The sequence below is a fragment of the Pygocentrus nattereri genome, chromosome 6 (genome assembly GCF_015220715.1).
Source record: "Pygocentrus nattereri isolate fPygNat1 chromosome 6, fPygNat1.pri, whole genome shotgun sequence".
NCBI lineage: Eukaryota > Metazoa > Chordata > Actinopteri > Characiformes > Serrasalmidae > Pygocentrus > Pygocentrus nattereri.
In genome coordinates this window covers 41,677,422-41,704,439 of record NC_051216.1, presented here as the reverse complement: position 1 = coordinate 41,704,439, position 27,018 = coordinate 41,677,422, and the positions used below count along the sequence as shown (strand labels likewise).

Genomic DNA, 27,018 nt, shown 5'->3' with positions numbered 1-27,018 from the left:
AATCAAACACCAAACACCACGAGAACACAATACATCCAACAATTCAGACAAAGATTCAAACAAAGACCAGTCAAGACAAAGGGCAAGCAGGGTTTAAATACAACAGGGCCAACAAGGGATCACAAGACACACGTGGAAACAGGTGGGAACAATCAGGGGCAGAGTCACTAAACAAGGGGGCTGGACTACAAAACCAAAACAAAGAACACGGGCTAAACCAAAACAACACAAACACATGGACAGGACTGGAAGGGGCCAATCTTGACAATGTTTGGATCAAGTCTTGATCTTTGTGGCCAAAACTGAAAGCACAGCACCAACAGATACAGTTCGCCACTGCTGATATTTATTCCGATATTTTGACACTAATAGTCAAAATCTCACATTTAAAAACTGGCAATAAAACACATTTACTCCACATTTTTTTACACTTTTTAATGATTTTTATTCAACATTTCTCCAATTAAAGAGGACCAAATACACTATATTTGCAATGAAACATGCAGCTTGTCAATATTCTTTAAATACTGATGATAACCACAATAAAAAAGCATATTGTGACATATTGAAAAAATAATAAAGCACATCAATATATTTGCATAAACACATAATGAGATGTCTTATGCTGCTGTGAGTTTTCATTTATTACTACCCTCAAAACATCATGGCCTCTGTCATGACAATTACCAGCAATAGTAACATGATGCTGTTATATCACTGACTAAAATCACAATGCATGACAGCATATGACATCTACCACAACATGTTTATGACATGATTTTGTCAATGTTAGGAGGGTTCAAGTAACTATATTGACTATTTCCCACCCCTAGTGCTCAGTCTGACTACAGGTACTGGGGGAGACTGTAGATGAGGATTGGTGTGCCTGTAGTAAAAATATGAAAATACACCTAAAAATGGTTTAAAATAGCACGGCACGTCGAAATATCCTGCCAAGCTTTCTGAAAGAGTGTGCCATAGTCATGCCTGAGGTTCTTTCAGATATTGTGGCATCCTGAGTATACGTCAGTTATGAAGAGCTGGGGGGACCTGCCGTTAGCAGCGATCTGTATTCCTCTCCCAAGGAGTCCCAGGAAAATGTGCTAGTATTCACCTAAAATGGAGAGAAGAGTAATTGTAAGGACGCAAAAAAGTCAAACTGCATACATAAAGTCCAACAGAAGAATCTTTCAAGAGCTTTATGATGAAGGGATCCTTGTAGTCATCATCAACAGTACGACAAAAGTCATGGATGTGTTGTAAAATAATTACTTGACTTACCTGAACAACATGCTGTCTAACTAGGTGTGGATGCTTACAGAAACCCTGAAGCTTCTTACAAAGCTGTTCAGGTGTTGAGTACAGATACGGACCTACATAAAGGAGCAAGAAATACATATTTGAATACAAAAAAACCTCAAAGCATGGAGCTCAGACAAACCACTTCCATCATTAAAAATTCACTCAGCTTCATGATGGGTAATGCTGTACATTATTGAACTGTGGTTTTGGTTTTATTTATTTATATAAATCAGCAGTATGCTTTATGTCCAATGCTTAGATTGCGCTTTAAGATGAATTACTCATTACTACAGATATAATTTAAAGCTTTGTCAATGGCAATTAATGTTTTCTTCTGCTAAAAGAAGGGGGTATGAAAGGGTATATGATCTTAAGATACCATCGTCAGTGTCAGCTTCTTCTTTAAGAAAAGTCTTACCAGGGAATATTTCTGGGTAGACGAGAGCTTTCGGGCACAGAGGGTAGCAACCACAGTGGACTGCTTCTAACCTGCAATACCAGGTACATTACATCACGGTACAATTAAAACGGCAGCTTCGGTTTACATCATGTATATATATCTTCATATGAAACCATTTAAGATGCTTAAGTAAGCCTATGCCTGTATATTAATACGGGCTTATAATTCTAGAATGTCCCTTTTTTTTTAAAAGAGAAACTTTTTTTAAACAACTAATATAAATGTGAGATACTTAATATTGCAAAACAGTAATAACACAATTTAACAATATATAGATAAACCTGTGTCTATATTGCTATCCAACTCTAGCCTTGCAGGCCTCTGACCACCAGACACTGCTTGAATTTGGATAATATTAGACATTCATGCTTCAGTACCAGCTGGTCCATGGCTTGTTTTGTGCACTAGGCTTTGACCGTGTGGTCTAATTCAGGTTACCAAGTTAGGCTAAAGCTGGCCCCAAAAGACTGGCTACTCCTTTATGTCTGCTGCCCCCCAAAAAAGGAATTTTTCAGTTTTTGCACTGTTACTGTTTTATTTATTTATTTACCTGTGTTTTGTATTGACTGTTAGTGCACTATTTTGTACTGTATGGCATGTCTACTGGACCCTGGAAGTATAGCGACTATCGCATGGCAGCTAATGGGGTATGGGAGGCAAATCCAGCAAAAAGGAAATGAAAATGAAAACAATAAAATGTAAATGCAAACCTCTTTTTGCCATTTCTTTTTCCAAACATCTGCACAAATATCCTGCCACAATTCAAAATGAAATGAAATGCCTTCATTTGCAATTTCATTTTTCACATGAGCACGGGCCGTTTGTGACAAAAATAAATTGAAAACGCCTATTTGTCATTTCATTTTAGTCGTTCTGTTTTTTCACGGCCAAATCTAAAATGAAAATGCTAACAGACAAAAGAAAACACAAACTTCGCTTTGGCTTTTCTTCATGAAACGCTGAATACGTGTCAAAACTAAAATCAAAATGCAAAGTTTACTTTCTTATTTCTTTTTCATAGCGATCGGCTGCAAATCTGACAAAATTCAAATGAAAATGCAAAATGGATAAATCGACAGCAAAGTGACATTCAGTTTTTGGCGCTGACGCGCTTTAACTGTCAGAATGAAAAGGCAAATGTAAACAAACGTCAGCGCCACCTGCTGGAGTTTCACTTTTCATTTTCTTTTTCAGACTGACCAACATGCAAATATATGTTAATTAGCACTAGGTGGGGCTATGGGGTACATTTTAGGACATTCTAATGGGGATCCTAAAAATAAAACAATAAACAAAACTACTTCAGATACAGCAGACTCATACTGGGTCTACCAACCACTTTTATTACAGACAAGAGGACCATATGTCTTATGAATAATTGGTTAAAAAAAAAAAAAAAAGTTTACAAAGTACCAGCATAATCCAGAGTGAAGTCTGATATGAACATTTTATGACTGATGTTGATTTTAAGGAGCTAAAGATTCTAATAATTAATAATATCGGCTGATAGCTGATAGCTGATATGATTTAATAAGGATTATTAGACTCAAGTCACAAATTTGATGTCTTGAGACTCAACAGAATTAAGATTTTGATTTGAACACTAATGAGCCCATCTTTGACTTGGATGAGCAAGAACTCAACAAAAGTGATTATTTAACTCTAGTTTTTTTTTCCGTTTGTTTATTGTAAAGTTTAGTTCTGCATACACTATTGATTCTGTTGTGGTGATCAATGTGGTAATTTATGTAGAAAAGTATATTACTGATGTTTTCCTTTACCACATAAAACAACTCACTAATTATTGGCGGGATTTTGGCCAAAACCTATATCAGCTGATGTATTTATAATACCAATATCAGCTGATATTATCAGCCAACCAATATATCGGTTGGGCCCAATATCATGCCAGTTCAAGTGCATTTTATCTATATAATAGTGAAGGTCACAAAGCATTTTGAGAGAAATGTGCCAGTCCCTAATGAGGTCGAGAAAAACCGCCTTGAAAAGAAGAAACCTTGAAAGGAGCCGAGATTCAAAAGGAAAACTCCTCCTCTGGGCGGCTCTGGATAGTTATTCTCAAAGTTTTAAGCAAAGGAGACATGGATGAAATTTACATTTTACCATGTCAAACTCCAAAATACTCAGTGAATAGTTTAATCTAGGGCAAAACTTCACTCCCAACTGACTCAACTCATCTGAACCCCGCAATGCTGCCGGTGGAAAATGACCGGCTGTTTAAATATTTTGTAGAATGAGCATTAATATTTCATAAGTCCATCCATCACGCCCCTCGCTATCAGATCACCATCTCATTCCCCATGCTAAAGCCATGCATATTTTAATACACGATTAGTTCGCTGCCATTCAACTTTGCATTTTGGTGGTTTTGATTGAGCGACTAGTCTTCTCAAAGAGGCTTTAGTTGTAATGGTGATCACAATTGGGTTTGTAGTGGCTCTTATCTCAGGGTCACTTGACACAGCGACACAATAAAGCTGTTGGATTCGTGGTCAACTTTTGGGCTTTGGTCAGGGGTTGAAGCCAGTGCTGGTCTGACACTTTAGTCATGAAGTCATCAACAGTAACTGATTTGATGTGCATTATGCAGTATTTGTTCCGGATGTGGCAGCAACAGTCATCTGACCAGTCCATACAAAAGTCTAAGAACCAGCTACATGAGCATTGAAAGCACTTGTCTACTCCTGAAATGTATAAGCTGTAAATTACTAGAGCTGCACTGTTTTGCTTTGTTTTCTGTGTAATGTGAGTGTATTTTCCATCACTGTTACAGATGAGTAATTCTGTGGGTGTTTTGATGAGTCATGCAATCCAACAATAGCAAATTTCTTTGGTCAAAATAATACAGGCCAATGTGTAACCATGTAACTTTATTAATTAACCCCACTGAAATACCAGTTGATCATCCAGTTTTATTGGTAGCATTTTACAACAATGGTCACCAAGCTTCCGCCTGGAGATCTACACTATATTTCCAAAAGTATTCAGTCACCCTTCCAAATCACTGAATTCAGGTGTTCCAATCACTTCCATGGCCGCAGGGTCGCTCTGAGGAGCTCAGTGAATTCCAGCGTGGTACCGTGATCGGACGCCACCTGTGCAACAAGTCCAGTCGTCCAGTTTCCTCACGACTAAATATTCCACAGTCAACTGTCAGTGGTATTCAATTCCAGAGTCAATCGCTACAGACCTCCAAACTTCATGTGGCCTTCAGATCAGCTCAAGAACAGCGTAGAGAGCTTCATGGAATGGGTTTCCATGGCCGAGCAGCTGCATCCAAGCCTTACATCACCAAACGCAATGCAAAGCGTCAAATGCAGTGGTGTAAAGCGCCGCCACTGGAATGTAGAGCAGTGGAGACGTGATCTCTGGAGTGATGAATCACGCTTCTCCGTCTGACAATCCGATGGATGAGTCTGGCTTTGGTGGTTGCCAGGAGAACGGTACTTGTCTGACTGGATTGTGCCAAGTGTAAAGAGATTTTGGACAATGTCATGCTCCCAACTTTGTGGGAACAGTTTGGGGACGGCCCCTTCCTGCTCCAACATGACTGCGCACCAGTTCACAAAGCAGGTCCACAAAGACACGGATGAGCGAGTTCGGTGTGGAAGAACTTGACTGGCCTGCACAGAGTCCTGACCTCAACTCGACAGAACACCTTTGGGACGAATGAACCCTTGTGGAAAGCCTTCCCTGAAAAGTTGAAGCAGTTATAGCTGCAAAGGGTGCGCCGACATCATATTAAACCCTATGGACTAAGAATGGGATGTCACTAAATTTCATATGCGTGTGAAAACGGACGAGCCAACACTTTTGGAAATAGAGTGCATATTTGCTGCTAAAATATCAGCACCTCCAACCCTGCTTTCCGCTCCTGTCAGGAACAAAAACTTGTGAGATGAGCAGTAAAAATGTCATTTTCAATGAAAGTAAATGGAGAACTATTTTCTGTCGGTCCCTTAAACTTAAAGGCAACTTAAAGGGCAACTATTTTCTTCAAATTATATCAAAAAATGAAAAAACGACAAAATTGGAGATACGAGTTTTGTCCCAACAGCAACAATATATGCATAATATATAATACGCAATATATAATAACTTTCCATTAGCAAACAGTTCCATTAGCTAATGATGCATTAAACTATAACCACCAGAGCATTTAACTTAAATATACCATTTACATTTAAATATATAAATATAAAATGATATCAGCCAATATTATCATATTGAATCATCTGAATTTCTTACACGCTCAAAACCATCATCATATCAGACACAAAATTCTCATATCACGCGGAGCCTATTACTGATTCAACAGTGCATTTTTAATATATTGCAAAACGTACCACAAGCAGAATAAGTAGCAATATAATGACAAAACTGGTATTTTGGCCTCCACACTGATGGTCAAAGGTTCACATCTGCACCTCAATGTAAATGTCTTATCACAGTCAAGCCATCAAAGCGTAGCTACATAAACTCTCAACGCAACCTCGTACTATCAGCAGCACCCTCTGATCTAATGCAATGTGAACGCGGAAACTCAGAGGCGCTCAAGCTCTGGTCTGGGGCAGCTCGTCTTATGAAACTGATTAAGGTCAGTTCCATGTCAATGCAGTTAATGTGTGAGCGTGCAAATGCTTATCAGGCTTTTCATCTCAAATATAATTAGCCGATCATTCTGCTTGGCTGCCTTACTGTTTTTCTTCAGGGCATGGATGGGCGTCTGCTGACAATTAATTAGATTAAGCTAATTTCCACAATAACGAGGACAGAGCGCGGTAGAGAAAACTCCCTCCGCGTGGGCACCGACTTGCGGTTTTGTGTGGTGCGGTGTGACTGGAGGAGGGAGTCAGACGCTGAATGATGTGAAACCAGGTGAGGTTACAGGGTTTTTACATTTAAAGTAAGACATAATAACACAGCTCTGGGATCTGGGATCCAACTGCTACTTTTTCTAAATATTTTACTAATTATTTGAGCAAGATTACATTACCGGTGCATCTCTGCTACAAATGAAAACGCAAACTTTGCTTCCTGCATACACCAATCATGCAGAACATCATGACCACCTCCTTGTTTCTACGCTCACTGTCCATTTTATCAGCTCCACTTACTGTATAGCTGCACTTTGTAGTTCTACAGTTACAGACCGTAGTCCATCTGTTTCTCTGATACCGTGTTAGCCCCTTTTACCCCGTTCTTCAGTGGTCAGGATCCCCATGGACCCTCACAGGTGCTATTTAGGTGGTGGATCATTCTCAGCAGTAACACTGACGTAGTGGTGGTGTGTTGCGCTGGTATGAGTGGATCAGACACAGCAGTGCTGCTGGAGTTTTTAAACACTGTGTCCACTCTTTGTCCACTCTATTAGACACTCCTACCTCGTCAGCCCACCTTGTAGATGATAGCTCATCTCTTGCTGTACAGTATGAGCTAATCATCCTTTAACCCTTCAACAGCGGTCACAAGACGCTGCCCACAGGACGCTGTTGGCTAGATATTTTTGGTTGGCGGACTACTCTCAGTCCAGCACTGACACCGAGGTGTTAATCGTGCATGCCTACATTAGTCACTAGTAGTCATTTTCTGTGAGCTACCATGTTTCCTAACACTGTATAAGAGAAGCTCCATGCATGCATATTCAGAACAGAAGCTATGGAAACCATTATTATTCATTTGTTTCATCAAAGTAACGATATACGCTGACTGCTTGCTCCAATTGTACTATAACAGTTAACAAAACGGCTTTGGTTAGATCTTGCATTTCCTTTCATGTGGAAAGAACAAAAAGCTTTGAGAACTCACTTTAAAAAGGAGAAAAGCAGATAAAAAGGCAGGAACGGTTACTTCTTGGTCGTGGCACGAAAGAGTTAATGCAATAAAAGCCTGTGCCCAACATCTTATGGTCTACAAAGAATTGTGAAAGATGCAATTCGCCTGAAGACATAAGTCACTCAGACAGGCACACACAAACAGAAATGCAGCTTACGAGCCTCCTTTCTGTCCTTCCCTGGACTCTGACCACATTAAAGCAACAGAAAACCTCTGTTTTTTTGCTTTGTGCCGTTTACTCATCACTCTTAAATGGATGACACATCCTAAACTGTCCTAGCACACTGGATTGTGATCACATTTTAAGCAGCGATTAATAGCCGGTCTACTTTGGTCTATGGTGTTTTCCAGCAAACCCTTCAAACACATAGGTGACTGAAGACACTGGCTGAGGGCATGAACGCCAGCTGAGCTGCTCTCAAATGTACTTGGTTCTTATTTACACGCTGGATAAATCTGTGCCCTAAAGAAGAAGTTGGGGAAAATAAGCTTTGAATAAAAACCTGCAATGAAGTTTGCTAATACTGGATGGTGTGGAGGTTCTTGGATGTGTTTCAGTATGTTTTCAGCATGTAATGACAGCTTAACTGAGCATTTCTCACATGTGCACCTTAGAGTAATATCTAATATATTATAAGCAAAAATATTTGGCAATATTTCTATATGAAAGAGTAGCAATAACTCACTAAGTCTACATTCATTGTGCAACTTTCTTCAGCACATATCTGACTCAGGTTTGAACAGGTCACTCTCCTGAACTGACCTGCATGCACAAAAGAGCAACACTCCACCTGGAGTAAACATACATCATGACCGCAATGCACATTCACAGCTGAAAAGAATTCCTACCAGAACAGAAATAGAGAGGTGGGTGATGGAAAACCTAGGACTGATTTAAAACCCTGAGCCACCAATCCTCTTACTCATGCCATGAACTCTTTGTTATCGTTATTTATATAGATATAATTTAGCATTTTTTCCCCCATTCCATTGCTGTTATTGTTTTCTTTAATAAAAGGCTGCTAGCATTTTATTTGAATCTATTATTATTATTATCAATATTATTACTACGATATATACAAGTTTTGGCAACATATGCTGCCATCCAGACAACGTCTTTTTCAGGGAAGGCCTCGATTATTTCAGCAAGCGAATGTCAAACCACATTCTGCATGTATTACAGCAGCACTGCTCTGTATTAAAACAGTCCATGCGCTAAACTGGTCTGCCTGCAGTCCAGACCTGTTACCACTGAAAACATCTGGCACACTGTGAAATGAAAAACTGCAGCTGAAATCCTGCGTCAAGTAAGAATGGAAGAACATTTCACTTTCAAATGTAAAGCAGCATCTCCTCAATTGTCTCCATCAGAGTGCTGTTGAAAGAAGAGGTGATGAAACTCAGTGGTAAACATGGCCCCGTCCCAGCCTTTTGAGAATGTGTTGCTGGCATCAAATTCAAGATGGGCATGTATTTTTCAAAAAACAATAAAATTTCTCAGTTTCAACATTTCATATGTTGTCTTTGTAGTGTTTTCCATTTAAAATATGGTTTACATGATTTACACATCACTGCATTCTATTTTATTTATATTCTGCATAGTGGCCACATTTTTTTGGAAATGGGGTTGTATTATTATTATTATTATTATTATTATTATTATTATTATTATTATTGTGTTCAGTTAGTTGATAAAAGCGTACATGTACCTAAATTAGAAAGGGTGCAAAGGCAAAAATATATACATATATATATATATATATATATATATATATATATATATATATATATATATATATATACCTATATACCCTATACCTATTAGATACATATTTTAGTACCCCGTATGACAGTATCCCAAATTTCAATTTAAAAAGGTCAGATTCAGTATTTTTGCTCATCATCAATAAATAAATAAATAATCAACCAACAAATAAATAAACAAATAAAAATCTCAGAAATATTAAAAAATAAATAAATAAAAAAGAATGTTTAGGGTGTAATTATCTCAATATGAGAAACTGAATTTGAAAGAGTGACACCTCCTTTGCATCTATCTTACCATCTTTGTGGAAACCTCAGTCAGTGATCAAAACTAGTGCCTCCCATCAGAGTAAAGTGGGGAGAGGCTGTTGCAACAGACACACCCACAAACAAAAGACTGGCCTTTTTTTCCTGAAGCGTTTAAATTCTAAGAGTTTTTTGTGGGGTATACTTTGTTAGAAGGCTGTCACAACAAGTTGGTTATACTGGTTATGCTATATATAATATCGCTGCCATCGGAAAGAAGCCTCATATTTCCAAAATGAGAACTTCATAGGAGAAGGAAAAAACATATTTAATTTTTAATGTAAGTCAATGGAACCAGAGTTTTGTTTCAAGTAATTTTGGGTCATTTATTTTGGTCCATTTATCATGAATTTTCCACAAAAGGTACAACGCAAAAGGTACTTTCAGTTCATGTCATAAACTGGAAAAAGAACAAAAAAGGAGATACGAGGGTTTCTTCTGACAGCAGTGATATCCTGGCTTTATTGATATAAGCTGAACCAATCTGGGTGGTATATAAATCACAGCTTTGAAGTAAATTTTCAATATTGACAGTCGATTAAAACTCGATCTCAGAACCTGAAAATGTGTATGATTATAGTGCTGGTGAACGCAGCTCGGCAGATCCAGGTGTTTTCGAGCCTCATGAGACCCGTTCTATCACGTGAAAAGTGAAAAGAGAACTTATGTGACTGACATTTGCTTCTTGCACAAACACATACTTTTACAAACTCACTGTGGGAACAATCCATTTGGAGTAAATGTCCTTCATTGGCAGACAGCAGAGCGGACTTACATGGCCACGCCGAAGAACTCGTGCTTGGCCGTAGAAACGACGACATCTGCTTGGCACAGCGCTCTGAGGTAGTCCTCCTTACTGGGCATGAAACCCCAGTGCCGGATGTGGCTGACCAACTGTTCTTTGGCTTCGGCGAAGATGTCTACAAAGGACAGGGACAGAACATAAGTCTGAGACGGCGGCATCAGCGGAGGAGCAATTAGAGGAGAGAGGCAAGTTTCCACTTCAGCCTGTAGTTTGTTCGGAAAATGAAAAACATGAGGCCATCATAACTTCGAACGTATAAAACGGGAAAGGGCAAAAATAATCAATAGTGATCCTATTAGCAAAATCAAAATGGATTAAAAGAGTTTCAGCGTGATTGCCTTCCGAGCAACCGTAAATATCATTTCGAAATATGAGCAACATTTATGGCCTTTTCCCCCCCTTGTAGCTGTTTATACTACTATAAAAGCGTAGATCTCAATATAAGAGATTGTGGTCCCTGTGTGCTTCTCCTTGCCAATGCTGCTCTGTGTGTATAAATTAACCTAAGACTACACTATAAATATCAAAGTCTGTCCAAAAGATATTAAAGCATAATCATCTACTAATGGAAGTGTATTTTACCAATGAAAATGGTTTGAGCGTTAGTCATACAGGACTAATGGATGATCTCTGAACTTAGAAGCTGTGTATTTAACAAACTAGTTACTAATGCCTTGTTACAGTGTTGATGAGGGCAGGAGGTGGTAGCGCTGAGGAAAAACCATAATGTGCAATGCTGTGCAAAAGTCAGAGACCGCATTTTAAGCATTTCATCTCCAGTCAAAAGTACAAATGATTCATTTTTCGGTTAGGAAAAAAAGAAATAAATACAGATAAGTGTCCAGAAAGCTCCACGATTAAATATGCTTTAAAGTTCTTCAGTATTTAGTGTGTTATCTATAATGCAGCTTCCATTCTTTTCAGGAGCCTCCCTTTCAGTTCTTCAAGAAAATCTGTAGAGGCTGGTTGCACTTTCTACTTCTCCCAAATAATACCAAACACACTGTGATGTTGAGGTCTGGACTCTGGGGTGGTCAGTCCATTGCTCTGAGAACACCAGCAGCATCTTTGTTTAATGCGTCTATTTTTCCTTTCCTCTGAAACAACTTCTTGAGGACAGTTGCAGTTGTCCTCCCTCAGTGGAAGGATGGACAGAAACTATGGATGCACTGAAAATAATAATAAGATATAAATATAAAACAATAAGTAAGAAAGAAACAAAATGACCCTTATTAGTCCCACAACAGGGAAATTTCACCTCCGTATTTAACCCATCTGGGTTGTGAAACACCACATACACACTAGGGGGCGGTGAGGACACTGGCCCGGAGCGGTGGGCAGCCCTATCCGCAGCGCCCGGGGAGCAATTGGTTGTTAGGTGTCTTGCTCAAGGACACCTCAGTCATGTACCGCTGGAGCTGGGGATCAAACCGCCAACCTTCTAGTCACAGGGCCAGTTTCCTAACCACGCCCACGACTGCCCCCAGTTTTATCATAAATAAAAAAAACTCTTTCAGTTTTCGAATGAGTATGTCCTGAAATTCGGAAGAATTTTCAATTCAGTGCATCACTAACAGAAACAGCAGCTTGATTTTCTCCCCTCTCTCAAAGATGAAAGCTTTAAGTGCTGTTTATATGGTAGGGCCAGTTTTGGTGATCTACCAGGTCTTCCAGGTGGTTGTCAGGAGTCCCATTATTTATTTTCCATTGATTTTCTTTTCCTAATGCTGATGGATTATCGTGTATATTATCTAAAGGCTGTTTTGCCACTTAATTGCTATTTTGAAGGTTGTGACTTTTGCACAGTAATGTATAGAAAATTTACTCCACTGAAAGTGCCTCAAAAACCAGAAGTAAACTTTGCATGGCCTCGGCCTGTACGCATACATCTTTCTGAAATACGACTGCAAATGAAAACCTGCATCTCATATTGCCACTTCATTAGCGCTGCTGGGTGTGACCTACTCGAACTGACTCGCGTCTTGCCTTTCAGTCTAACATTTTAATACAATATGCTCAACATAATATTAAAAATACATCTGTATGGCTTTGCATCTCATCTCTATAGGCCATGGCATACCTGGCACGTCGGTAAACGTTTCCCCGAGGACAGACACTTCAAAGTTCAGTTCCCGCTCTCTCAGCTTCAGCAAGGTCTGGAAGAACAGCTGAGGGTCTTTGTCATGTTCCCTTCAAACAAAGAAACAGAATAGGAAAATCTCACAGCTACTACACTCTGAAATATTAAACTAAGGTATGAAAACAGTTGAAGCGCTTCTAATGCCAGAAGGTAGCTACAAAAAACCTGTATACAGTGTGATACATAGATATATGTACTGCAGCTGTGCTGCACCATCATTTACAGACTAATACAGACTATTGCTTAAAACTTTAAAATACCATTCAAACATTTAGTCACCTGCTATACTAATAACGTCTATTATTTAATTCAATAATATTTCATACAGTGTAGACTGAAGATGCTAGAAGGTAAGTTATTCAATGGTTTTTGGGAATAGCAACAACATAATTAAAAATAAATTCTATATAGCACCTATCTATTTATACAATGCATAATATCATATATTGGAAAATGAAAACATCTTAAATCTAGTGAATGTATCTAATGTTTCTCATTAGAAGACCATTGTAACAACAATAAGATTATTTAACCTATTTTTCATTTTTTTGCTTGTTTTAATTTTATCTGATGAAACTTAGATAATTTGCTCATTTTGAAAAATAATATAATAATGTACTGAAAAAAACTCAATAATGACATTCAATTGAATTGAATAAAAAATGTCTGAACAGATTAAACAAACTTAAAATTTTCTTACACCAATCTCATAATGAGAAAAAAAAAAAAACATCTCTACACTAGATTTGAGATGTTTTCACTAAATGATATGCCAAGGAAAAATTTCTTGATATCTGCCTCAAGATTTGATTGTAACAGTTCAATGAAGCATTCTGGGTATAAAAGATATTACAACATAATTTTCAATGCTGTATAGCTTCCACAGTCCCTACAGAAGCATCTATATTCTGGAAATGTCTTCCTACAAATGAGCTAAAAATGAATACGTTGTAAGGTCTGTAGCATCATATGACAACTGTTTGCATGTAGCTTCAAAAAACTGGTTTTATATAATTGGTTTATTACATTAAAACGTATATGACAATGTGATATAAATAAATGCTTATAGCAAAAGAACAGAACATATACGGACTCAAAACTACATCCAAGAACTACAGAAGCGAACCACATGGCAACTGCTTGACTGCATTTGAGGTAACATTGATTTTAATATCAACAAATGCACACGCGTCTATACGTGGATCAGTGCGTCTTGCTATAATATCTGACCCATAACGCAGCGACACGTTTGATAAGCATCTCAGAGCTAAGGCCACATGCTCAAAAAGAGAAATGAATGAGCTGGAAATAATTCCCAAACGATTCCTTCCAGCAGTGAGCGGAAAGGCCCATCCGAGGAGAACACAGGAGTGGTGCGGCCCACACTTCGGCTAGGCCCAACAAGAAGCTCCTCCGCACTAAAAGACAAGCACCGTCGCTTTTCATTTCGCAGCTCATTTCCTCTTCCCAACACCGCAGAACAGGAGCGAGCTTTCCTCGCTAAAAGTGATGTTTGTTGAAGGTCGAAGGCGATTACCGGAGGGTCCTGAAGCGCTTCGACAAAAGACACCTCCCACTTGGGCCGAATCTGCTTTAGATGAGGTATTAGTGGAGAGCTTATTTATCCTCATTTCCGCTTCTTTTATGTCGCCACGTCCCCCTGTGGCTCGACGCTGATTCCCTCATTAATTTCGCAGCCTCTTTTGATTCCCCCAACATTGTGTATGTGGCTTGTTACCTCCTCCAGTCTAAGACCGGTTGACCTGTGGTGAGGTGACATGGCAAACCGCGGGGATGCCTATTACCCGGCCTGTCATGCCCGTATCTAAAAATGTTCTCCGTGGCGGCAGGACGCCTTATTCCCCACTGACAGCCTAGCAGAGGGTTAATTAATATGTCATTTATGTTATGCGGGGATTGCAGGGGCTCAATATGCTACTGACACTTTGAGGAGTTGGGAGAGCGAGCGCCCGCACACGAGAGGCACTCATACACTTACAGTCATATAATGTCACTGCCAGTCCTGCTGATCACTGTGCTAGACTGAACAGTAGACACTAGTTGTGAAAAATCTATTGTAAAAATGAGCCCAAACGAAGTGTTTGGAACATTAAGTTTGCGCCTTTAGTTTTGCACTGGAGATACGAGGCTAATGTACCACTGTGCGCAAAAGATTTGGAAAAAATAGTAACAATTAGTGTGACGTATTAAAGTGTGGGCATCCTTGCATTTGTAAAATTTCAGAAACAAATGAATTAATTAGGCCTTAACTGACTCGTTAGGACTGGAGGACCAAGAATCAGCCGATGAAAAATGCAAAACAAGAAATTCTCTGACTCTTCAAACTTTCGGCTAACAGTCAAAATCCATGGGCTGGCTGAGCATCTGAAAATAAAGCTAACTGATGCCCACAAAGCAGGGGAAGGCTATAAAAATGTATCAAAGCACTTCCAGCTTGCAATTTCCCCATTCAAAATGCCATTAAGAAAAACCAATTATGGGGTACTGTAAAAGTCAAGGAAAGATCTGGAAGACCAAGCAAGCTGCTTGTATGCTGGCACAAGCCCTATATGACAGCAAAGGTCCTGTAGGGAGATTTATCTGACAAAGGAATGGCGGCACATCATTATACTGGCAGCATTGCTTGAAGCATCATTAGGAGGTGACTTTACCTGCTACCTCGTTAAAAAACAATCAACTGAAGTGTGCAAAATACCAGGTGGCGTTAGATAAGCCACAAACATTTTGGAAAATCCTCTAAGTAGCTAACTGAGAATTTGAAAATGTACCTAACTCTTGCCAACAAAGCAGGAGAAGGCTATAAAAAGGCACCAAAGCACTTTTAACTTGTAATTTAAACTGGAAGCCAGTCAGGCAAGATCTGGAAGACCAAGATATCTCCCAGATAGAACTGCTAATATGGTGCCCAGAAAGGCAAAGCAAAACCCCCAAATGACAGCAACTGTTCTGCTGAAAGGTCTAGGTGACACAGCGGGGGTGGTGCATCCTTCTGTATAGTACAAAAATAATCAGCATGGAAGAGTCATCAGAAGGATTACCTTACCTTATCTGTGACCATAACAAAAAAAAATCAACATCTAAAGAACACAAAACAACAGATAAGCCAGACACCTTGGAACCCTGCATCAACCTGTGATTTCTATGATCAGATCACATGAAAAGTCACATATAAACCAATCCAGGATACATTGGGAACACATTAACCACACTCAGAGATGGATTACACTCAGCACAAGTGTTTCACACAGACTCTTTGTAATTTGATGTTCATTATTTAAAACGTATGAATGACAAATAGGTAAACTACAGACGTAGTGAGTGAAGTGGCAAAGATATTTTCTTTTTTTCAGTCATTTAAAGTAATTTCCTTATGGGAAGCCAACGGGGCATTACTATTTTTTGCACTGGGGCCCATAAGATTCTTATTATGCCACTGTATATATTGTGTAATGTATGAAATGATTGTGCTTTTTGTGCTGGAAAGTAAAAACAGATCTCTTCTGGGCGCATTTTCGTAAACTGCAAATGGAAACCAGTCAAAGGAGTTCCAGATACAATCGTGACATGAAACAAATGTTAATGCAAGGTGCAAATAAGCTCTGTATGCATCTACAACATTGGACAAAAGTAGACAAAAGGCTTCAGGCTTTAATGTTGCTCCACCAGCTTTTAGCTATTCACTTTACTCCATGTCCACATTCATGAATCAAAGGTTATCATAGTTTCAGAATTACCATAAGTATATTTGAGACTACTTAACAACTCAACATAGTCTGAAAAAAGTTAGGTATGCAGTTTGCATAACGCTTATTGGTGGCATAACAGCTTTTACTACTTATTAATACATATTACTATGTTTAATTAGAACTGCATGAGCGTTGAAGCTTCAATGCAAAACTACGAACAACAAATGTTTCAGATGTTTGAGGTAAATCTACATATATTTGATTTAAATTTTAAGTAGATATTTGTTATTTACACTACCTACCACTCACAATACGGCACGTCAAAGCAGAACAGCCTAAAAACAGGGCGAAATATACCGCACTACGGTACAGGCCACATTCAATCGCTTAGAATGACCATGGGCATTATGTAATGTTGTGCCCTCTGCAACCCACCAGAGCTTTTATATCCCAAACAGACAGAAAAGCCACTTTTCAGTTATTCTTATAAAACAGCCTTCGCTTGATTTGTCACCCTTTGACCCCACAGTGCAACAAGAAACCAAATAAAACAAATCAAGAAAAGCTCATTCTGTGGGGACCCTCATTAGCAGCCATCCTTTACCACTTAAAAGAATATCATCTTCTCATTTAGACAGCTATGATTAAATATTCCCCTTTAAGTCGCACCCAAGAGGTGCATTTTTAAAAAAATCTCGAGCTCTATTTACTGCAGGAGAAGAAAAAAAAACGCACAACGTTAAAGGATTGAAATCAAGAGGAAGTGAAAAGTGGTAATTAATGGGACACTTGAAAGCCCGGCCCGGGTTATCTGGGGATTGATTAGGGCCAGTCAAAAAAACTCCACTGAGGGGAGAAGGATTCTCAAAAGAAGACAAAACAGACTACGTATGTACGCGTCGAATTCCCGTACGAAGACGACGAGGGGACCAGCGTACAGTGCAAATTCAATAGGCAAAATTAATGAGACTATAGAAGCGAGTGTGAAAATGAATAGTTTTGGTTTGTTAATATTTAAAACATCTGGATTTCTGCTGTTATTTTCATTGCTTCATTAACTAATCTTTCTTCTTTTCCTAACATTGTTTAACACAGTGGCCCTTATTCGTCAAAGTTGCACAAAAGATTTGACCACAGATTTGGCCACCCCAAATCCCCACCCCCCCACCCCACCAACCTCATGATCTAGACCTTAAAACTGCAACAACTGGAAATAACAAAATGTGAAATGAACAAAATACAGCCTTTTTTTTTAGATGACAGAGGGATGTGACTGCATATCAGGATATTATTTTCATAAAAACACGCTGCTTGAGCAAGAATACTGCAGGATATGAGCTTCAGCTGTACCATGGGCTTGTACTATGTTCTGTTTTTTTATGGTGGGAATTATAAAAGATGTACGTCGCTGCGGTCGGGAAAAAAAAAAAAAAACCTGGTATTTCCAAAATGGTAACTTCACAGGAGAAGGAAAAAAAACTTCATTTTTAATGTACGTCAATGGAACCAGACTTTTTTTCAAGTCATTTTTGGCCGTTTTGTTCGGTCCATTCATCATGAAGTTTGTACACAATGTAAAGTTCAACATGCATTTTCAAACTCTGTCAAAAACTGAAAAACATCAAAAATGGAGATACGAGGTTTTCTTCCAACCACAGCGATATGTTAATGGTATAAAGCAATCAATACATATGAGAAATATAAAGGTCTTTAAATGAATTACAAAGCTGGAGCATTTGTTTCTATCAATGTGCTTATGGAAAGTATATCCACTTCAATACAAGGATTTCTGTCTGCAAAATTCCTAGCATTATCACCATTTTCTATTCCAGCTACTGTGAATATTATTGACGTTTTGATAATTGATTTTGATTATTTAACTGCCAATCACGCATTTATCAGTCTGTTAAAATGTTATGCTCAATTTACACGACCTCCTACCAGATGAAATTGATAAAATAATAAAACTGCCTGTGAAATTTGCATGCTCACATTTCATGACCAGATCTGACCGCATGCAGCTTTAATGAATGAAGGCCATCGTTTTAAAGGGGCTCACTATATCTTGCGTAATTCTGGAATTAAAGTGTTATCTAATATTTTCCGTGTTGCGGAACGCTAGACGATGCTTTGCATTTCGGAACGCGTTCTCTAGGCCCAGTAAAGGCATGTTTCTGATGCTGGTCTGGCTAACGGGCGCCGTGGAGCCCTTCGATGCACACTCATCAGGGAATGGCAGTCTCAGTGGCAGAGCTTTGGCTTGGAGCAGAAGAGAGGGTGCTGCCAGGGGAGCGGGCAGGAGCAGTGCCAGCCTGGTGCGGTGATGCGTCACTGCCCACGTCTCTTTCACTGATTAGTGCTCACAGCCCAGGCTGGGAGGGGAAAAAAGGAAAAAAAAAAAAACGAGTGATGCACAAATATGTGAGGATTTTGGGAAGGGGGGGCACTGTTGCATAATTTGCTAACATGGGTCCAAGAGTCCAACTATGCATTTAAATATAAATTCATTAATACTTATTACAGTAATAATGGCATCTCATAGTATAGTGTAATATAGGAATTAGGTCTGCCAGTATATCAGAAATCAAGTTGAATTATGGTGATAATTAATTGATGATTCACATCTACAATTCAGTGAGAAACAACGCAAAATTAGATTTGCTAACAAAAAACTCTTAATATTAGGTGTCTCTAATAACTGTGTGTAGTTACATGTGAACAACAGAGGTGATAACAACGTAAACACTAATTATTTAGTCAGCGTTACTGTAACAAGCTATTCTCTCTCATGCAATTACACAAGGGTAATATCAACTGTAAATACATTTGTAATCAGATTGGAACAGCATTTCTAGAAGCTTTTTTTCCCAGCAGTAAATGGAAGCATCTAATAACGTACATTAAGGCATTACTTTCACTGTATGTGCCAGCTTTCCTAACATTTAGCCAGCATTAATGTTGTTTAAGCTTTAAACCATTCTGTTTAAATTGTGTAATGTGACAGAACAGCAGACACCCACTCATCTTACAATGTAGCTTTTATCCCCTAAAGTAGTGTCTATGTTTCCACTGAATTATTACACAGTAACTACATAACCACGGCACGGGAACTGTCCACTTATTTTAAAGTGCAACTTTACACTACAGGAAAGTTTGTGTGTAGAATGTATGTAATTGTGTAATTACATAAGGAAAAACTAAAGCTGATGCTTGTGTAACTACATAGGCTGTACTTCTTTAATCCACCCGTAACATTGATTAAATCATCAGTAGTTACAGTGTTGTGGCATATGGTATTCAAGTGTAACTACACAATTATTAGAGACACTTAATATAAAGTGGGACCAAAACTCATGTACTGCACAGCAGGCAGTGGTTAGTTTGTTATCATGATATACCTATGATGGAGCTCTCTACTGCTAGAATACACAATGCCAAGGCTTCAACAAGTCAAATATGGGAAAACCTGGCTGGTAACATTAGTGAACTGCTTAACGCATAAGTTGGTATAGATGTGAGGGGATCTAGACAGCTAGATAGAACTTTATTGATCCCAAAAGTTATTTATCTATATATGTATGGATGCATGAAAGAATAAGTTATCTTTCATTTATGGTGTTTCTCTTTTGTTTGCATGTTACTTCTAACAGGGTGGAAGGGTGGGAGGAGGGGAGAGAGGGAGTTCAGGGTTGGGGATGGGACATTCATTTGTATCTGTGTTATTGCGTAACTTGTTTTTCCGTTTAATATTAAAAATAAATAAATACATAAAAAAGTTCACAAAAGCATGGCCACACAATGAAAAATGGACATGAACATGTAGACTGTACATGCATACTCAGTACTGTGTAAAAGTTAGAGACCACCCTTCCTTTATTACATTTCCAGTCAAAGACACAAAGACAGTGAGATTTCTGAGCAGATTAGATGTAAAACAAGAAGGAGCAAGTCAAAGAAAAATAAGGGAAAAAACAGGAGTTCAAAAAAGTATTTAAAGATATAGAGAAACTTATGACTCCTAAAAAGCATGCACGACCTGGTAGACCACCAAAAGAAGAACTTTTTGTAACTGAAACAAACTGACCAGTCCAGGGTCCAGACCTCAACATCACTGAAAGTGTTTACTTGGATAGCGAGAAGCAGAAAATGCTGAACAAACATCAAGATTGAACTCTAGAGGTGTGTAAAAATATCCCTGCAGATATCTTTGAAAAACTGAAAGCAAGCCTAATAAAGAGATTGGAAGCTGTAATAAAGGTAAAGAGTGGCCACACTAAATACTGACACGTTTTGTTGTTGAGACTTCTGTGTAACTTTCTGCTTTTCCTGAAACTGAAAGAGTACAAACCTGTACTTACTGCCCGTTTTGACCGCAAATTAAATAAACAAGTGGTCTCTGACTTTTTCACAGCACTGCATACACATAAAACACTACACGGTAGAAAACGCATAAACAGGTGTGTCCGCCAGGCTGTATTTCTTGCTGTAATCAGGTTGTAATCAAAGCATAATAGAGAGAGCTCTAACGGTAATGACAAGAACAGACTTGGTAACATAGCCCACTATTTCTCACTGTTTATTATTTCACAGCTTGAAGAAGCAGCTCTGTGAAAAACAGAAGGCTGGTTAAAAAAAAGCGGCTCTTCCAGACGAATCTGGAGTTTTCAGAACCAAGATTTCAGCCTGAGCTCTTTCAGCGCTTTCGATCAAATCGTGCTGATCCCTCCCTGAACCCCTCCTCCTTTTCTCCCCCTTCGTTCCGCCAATAGTGAGCCGCGGACTCCGCTCATCGCATCAGCACCTGCAAACAGCTGCCCTCTGGGAGGGATCTCTGACCCAATCCGTCCCGGTCAGCGGTCAGCGCCTGCAATAAGACGGTCCTGTAATCCGGCGGATGAACGCCTATCCAGGCCACAAACAGATTAACAATCTGCAGCCAGTGATGAGAACCAAAAAAAAAAAAAAGTAAAAAAGGATGCTAGAGGGGAAAAAAGAGGAGGGGTGAGGGGGGTGGATGGGACACTGTCAACGGCTCAAATTGTAGAGATAATCCAAGCAACCCCACCCCCCCAACTCACTCGTCTCTCTCTCTCTCTCTCTCTCTCTCTCTTTAACCAGTTGCTCTCGCCCGCTGTAAAACCTAATTTAACCTGGCCCAAAGCCAGCGTTTATGAAGCGCGGATGTTGGCGGCGCTAATCCATCTGTGTTTTGCTCAGTTTTGAGGAGATTACAAAATGGGCCGCTTTTGTCACTGATACAAGAGTAGGTGAATGACAAGAGGCGCAGTGCAAACAAACACGGCCAAATCCCGGTGCCAGCGTTGAAACTTCAGCACCGGTGGTCTTTTTCGGCCATTAATCTGATTTACGAGCGTTTTCGCTTTTTCTTTCTTTCTTTCTTTTTTTTTTTTTGGTCAGGAAACATATTGTCCCCGCCAAGAGATGAGCGCAGAGTCATGGGAGAAATATGTGGCTCAAGCAGCGGCCTTTTTCTCCCCTCCCTCTCTTCTCTCCAGCCCGTGGCAGATGAGGCAGAGATACACCGCTGCTTGGTTTCCATTCATGCCAAGAGGAGGTCTAAAATATTTGGGAGTGGAAGATATTTAAGCTTCAACAAAAAACCACAGAGCAGTCCTGCGGGCAATAAAATATTTTCTCATCCCTCCCCTCCTCTCCCTGTGAACACAACTCAATGGCATTGGATTCTACCGTTGTCACGGGGCGGACGAGACGTTTCGCCAGGCTTTATTCTTTATATCTTTTAGTCAAAGATATTACAGTCGGTTTGCTGCATTATTTATACGGAATTTCATAAATGCTGTGTAAATGTCAGAAACCATCCTTATGTTTATTTCATTTCCAATCAAAATGTCAAAACATTATTCATATTTCAATGAAAAAAGCCAGAAATATTTGACACAAAAGCCTCCGACACTAAGCGTGTAAAATCTAGCAGTATTTAATTTAATTTGGAACTTCAACTGTTCCATCCAACCAATCTTAAAACCAACCACTTACAGCTTGGTTACGTACATCCTTCCAAACAGATTTGCTCCCAGAGGAGCCACATGCAAGATGTCCACTTGAGAGAAAAGGAAAAAATATATATATTTATTTTGGATTTTCACCCAATTTTCTCCACAATTTAATCGTCTCCAGTTCCACCCACTAGTTAGGACTCACCCAATCACATGATACTATCAATGCTAGGAGAGTGAAGGCAGCACAGGCTTCCTCCAAGACCTGTGAGACCAGCCACGGCATCTTTTCAAACTGCCGCTCACGCAACATCACTGGACAGCCGAACGCGCAGAGGAAAGCGCCAACCGCCAGATCTGTCACCTAACAGACGGCTGCGCTGACTAGCATCGTGTTGAGTGATGGGGGGGAAAGGAGGGGTCATCCTACCCACCCAGAGAGAGCGAGGCCAATTGTGCTCTCTTGGTCTCTGGCTACGGACGTCACCAGGGATCGAACTCACGATCTTCTTATGATATGGCCAATGCTTAGAAGGTTCCACCACTCGGGATCTCTGTCACATTTTACAAAATTCAAGCAAATTTCCAACAAAAGTCAGTAAAACAAAATGATCTGTGCTTCTTGTACTGTTGTTGGCAAATTCCTGAAGATGATGCAACATGCTTGTGATGTACAGTGTGAAACGAGACTTAAACTGAACCTCTATTACCTCTCGCTAGAGCGGTTTTGACGACCCTCTGTCAGCTGTACATGCATATAGCCCCAAAAGTACAGAGATGCTGGCCAGAGCAGGCAGTGGCCCATTTAATGAAGGCCGAAGACACTGTTCCACTTCGCTGTCAGCCACCAAAACTCTGTGGACACCACTGCAGCAAATAGTTCTGAGAGGACATGGTGCCAAACAAATGACTCTTGTTCCCACTTATCTGAAAAATCGGTTTCCAGATCATCGTTTCAATTATTTCTTATTTACTGACAAATGTGTCCGAGCATAAAAACGTCTTTTTTGAATATTTATTTGTTTTTTTCCCCCAAACAGGGTTATGTTTCAAAATTCACCTAAATGAGTTGGTTGGAAAACCCTTTACAGACACCCTGCTCCTGTTCAAGGAGACACCTTGAGGAGTCTAAATTTGTAAGTCAGGAGGCAGAAAATGCAACAAACTTCTAAGACATTCAAAGCCATAAATCAAAATAGCGTTTGGTGTGGACTGACCACCCCAGACCTCAGCATCACTGAATACGGTGGGGATTTCTTGTATTGTGAAAAGCAGAAAATGCAACCAACTTTTTCTGTGTTTTTCCTCATGAATGACTTACTCAATGACTGCTTTGACTGGAAGGCAAATAAATAAAAGAGTGGTCTCAGACTTTTTCACAGTCCTGTATATAGTCATTTATGTAAGTATTTACATTTGATTCACATTTGGGTCTGCAAATCTGACTTTAATCTAGTTTCAATAAATGGCAAACACATGTAAAAATGTAAATGATTGCTTTCTTTCCTCAAAACAAGACAATAACTTTCCATCAGATTCAAACCATAATAAAATACCTTCGCTTGCAAACAAAAAGACGGTACTGAGTGAAAGATTACAGCTCACACTCTCAGATTATTTCAGTGAGACTACAAGTGAGCAAAAAATGTACATTAAATTACAGCATGCTTTTGCTATAGTTGACAATAATGACAACTTTACAAAGGTTAAAACTTTAATGCCACAGCAAACTTTGCAAATAGTGCATCTAACCCTTGTTGCACTGTCACTGACATGATGTTTTAAGTGTCTTCTGCTAGGAATGATCAAGAAGAGCCTCAGTGAAATGGAAAAAAAGTGTCGTGTACAAGGAACCAACGGTTCTTTGGTGCACGTTTTGTCAAGTTGTGCCAAAACATGCGTGTTATCCATTTTCCATGCCCCAGCCCTACTGTCAAACAAAATGCGGATGATCCAAAGCAAATAACTCGTGCAAGGCTGGCCGTGCACAGGTTGTTGTTGTTTGAGGTACTTTCAGGTCGCCTTTGTTGGGGCCCGGTTGAACAACAAGGTTGTTGGATAAAGATGTGCGTGACTGCTTTGTTTGATGCAGCTCCGTGCCATGCCGGGAGCAGTGGACACGAGTAAGCAAGTGAGGTAATGATGGGCTCTGCAAACCCAAAACCATCTCTGTTTGAAAAACAACGAGGAGAGTTCCGATGCTGACAGGACTAAACACAGTTGGATACGCCGCTGTTTTTAGAAATAAAGTTTCTGTGCTGGTATTTTTCGCCCCTCAATGTACAAACAATGTAGATGATCCCTCAAAGGTACAGCAGTGGTTTTAAGGTCCAATTATGTACCTTAAATAAGTTTTTCCAGGTGAAAAATACATATTTGTACCGTTTCATAACAGAACGTTTTAAAACAGAACAATAAAATAAAAAGCCTGGAGGCGAGACGGGGTGTGTGGAGTCAGTGCAACTTATGGTTCCCTGACTAAAGGTACTGAGCTGTACCATTGAGGGGCCCACTCCGTTGACAAGAGGGGTACTGCCCCATTGACAGTTTAGTACCGTTATTTTCTGAGAGAGCAAGTTGGCCACAATTATCAGGGATTTTGTCGGTTAAAGTCTCACTGGCTATCTTCGTGTCCATCTGTCTGCACTGCCGTGTACTGCTTTTATCACCATTTTATCCTGAATGGCAATAAACTTTTTCAAGCAATCGTCCACTTTGCACACCATAACAACATGCCTTTCAGAGTAAGACATAATAGTAACATCCTTATGGCAGTCAAAGATTTAAACCTCATTCCTTTTAGATAATCTTTGATAGGCGACAGTAGTTTGTTGTGAAGTTATTGCTTTGCTACTTGGCATCGAACACAGGAGGATGAGTTCTCCATGTGAGTCTTAGCATGTACCTCTTGCTCCTAGGGAGTTTTTCTCTGCCAGCGTCGCCCTTGGCTTCTTCACTATGGCCTGAGACCTGGATTTCTGAAAAGCTATTGGTCAGCAGTGCTCAGTCCTGGTCCTGGACATCTACCGTCCTGGAGAGTTCAGATCCAACACACATGGTTCTAACACTTAGGTGCCTCTACAGGCCTTCATGACCTGGATCAGCATGTTAAAATAGGTTAAGAGCTGAAGTCTACAGGGTGGTAGATCTCCAGGACCAGGATTGGGTAATTTCTGAAAATACTAATACATTTGAATGGAATATTGCTAGACTGAAAAAAAAAATTGTGATGTTCATGGTATCACAAGTTGTTCAAGGGTCTCATTTATCCTCACATTTTCGTTGATGCACATACATTTGTTTCACAGGGGTGCTTCTGTCGTAACACCGCTCTGACATCTGCTTACCCCAAACTCATTGCTCAACAACAGCAATCAGTGGTTGATAAGTTTCAGTGTTGTTCAAAATGTCCTCTCTCATCACAATAGGTGGTTCTTTGCCATGTTGAGCCACAAAGCTTTCCAGACTCTTTGGCAGAAGTCTGGCTTTTAAGGTCTAGGTTCATGTGGTTAGTGGAATATCTGAAAAAATGAAACGAACTGTGTATTATCCATAATTTTAATTAGGTTTCTGACTAGTGAAGTAGAACGTCAGAGGACAATCGGCTATCAAAGCTTTTGACGTCAAACCAAATGGCCACATTTAGGTGGAGCAATAAATGAAAATATTTCAAAAATATTTTTCATAAAATATTTTCTATTCAGGATATTTAAGTATTATTCATTAAAAAATATGAACATTATTATAACAAAAACAGCCACAACTCTATCCCTAATATATAGTAAACAGATGGAAAGGTATTTGGCATTTGCATTTAGCCTTGCAGGTTTTGTTACTGATGCTGTAGAAAAATAATTTTCCTGTAGTATTTCATTTCAGCTTCTCTCCACAGATGGACCAGGATAACCAAGCACTTACCACCGATGGGGCCAGACTATGTGGAGAGGTCGTGGCATCCTTGGCTCTCGGTCAACACATTGGCTGAATGTTAGATGATGTGCCATCTCTTCCATGTCATTTTCTTGCAGTGGTCCCTCCTCACTTGGTTTCTTCATATGGGGCTCATTTTGACACCTGTGTATGGAAGCAGTGGAGCTGATGGATATATTAACAGAATATTTTAGTTTACAGTTAAAGATAGCTAGTCAGCATCAACTCAGAGTTAACTGTTCCAAGTTAGCTTTCACTGATAGAAATATATGCATATTTACGGAGTTTATTACATTAAAAGAAGAACAATCCCTGGTAAAGCTGCACAATGCATCTTTTGTTAATAATGATCAGAATATTAGCCACTACAATTAGAGGCGTGCGATACAGTAAAGTGTCATGTCTTGATACTTTAAGTTTTTACAATACACGATCTGTCACAATGTTTATTTTTTCCTGACATTTGGTTAGAACTAGCGATGCATTGATACTGATACTTGTATCAAGTATCGGTGAGATACTGTCCTCATTTACTCAAACTCACACATTCATAAATATACATATATAAATACTCACCGACACCAACATTGTCGACACTACCTGTCGACACTGTGTGATGTAATTGTCTACACTGCCGCACTAATGAACAAACGCAGTGAACGAGCCTCACACAGGGAACTCCATAGCATCTACCTCTTGCTCTTAGGGTGGTTCAATATGGTCTGAGACCTGGATTTCTGAAAAGCTACAGGTCAGGAGTGCTCAATCCT

At 39.5% G+C, this 27,018-nt stretch overlaps 1 protein-coding gene across 3 annotated transcripts in view; it reads right to left on the bottom strand.

Moving 5' to 3' along the window:
• Positions 1 to 138: 138 nt before the first annotated feature.
• Positions 139 to 27,018, bottom strand: part of gtdc1 (glycosyltransferase-like domain containing 1) — a 75,100-nt gene continuing 48,220 nt past the window's right edge. For 2 of the 3 annotated variants that reach the window (XM_017715521.2, XM_017715519.2), the window contains exons 6-11: positions 26,237 to 26,392; positions 12,574 to 12,683; positions 10,464 to 10,608; positions 1,721 to 1,791; positions 1,282 to 1,373; positions 139 to 1,114 (exon numbers count right to left, since the gene is read on the bottom strand). In XM_017715521.2, the coding sequence (XP_017571010.1) occupies positions 1,031 to 1,114; positions 1,282 to 1,373; positions 1,721 to 1,791; positions 10,464 to 10,608; positions 12,574 to 12,683; positions 26,237 to 26,392 (658 nt within the window). In that variant the 3' untranslated portion in view covers positions 139 to 1,030. The remainder of the gene's footprint in view (positions 1,115 to 1,281; positions 1,374 to 1,720; positions 1,792 to 10,463; positions 10,609 to 12,573; positions 12,684 to 26,236; positions 26,393 to 27,018) is intronic. The other variant, XM_037539658.1, reaches the window with a different exon arrangement.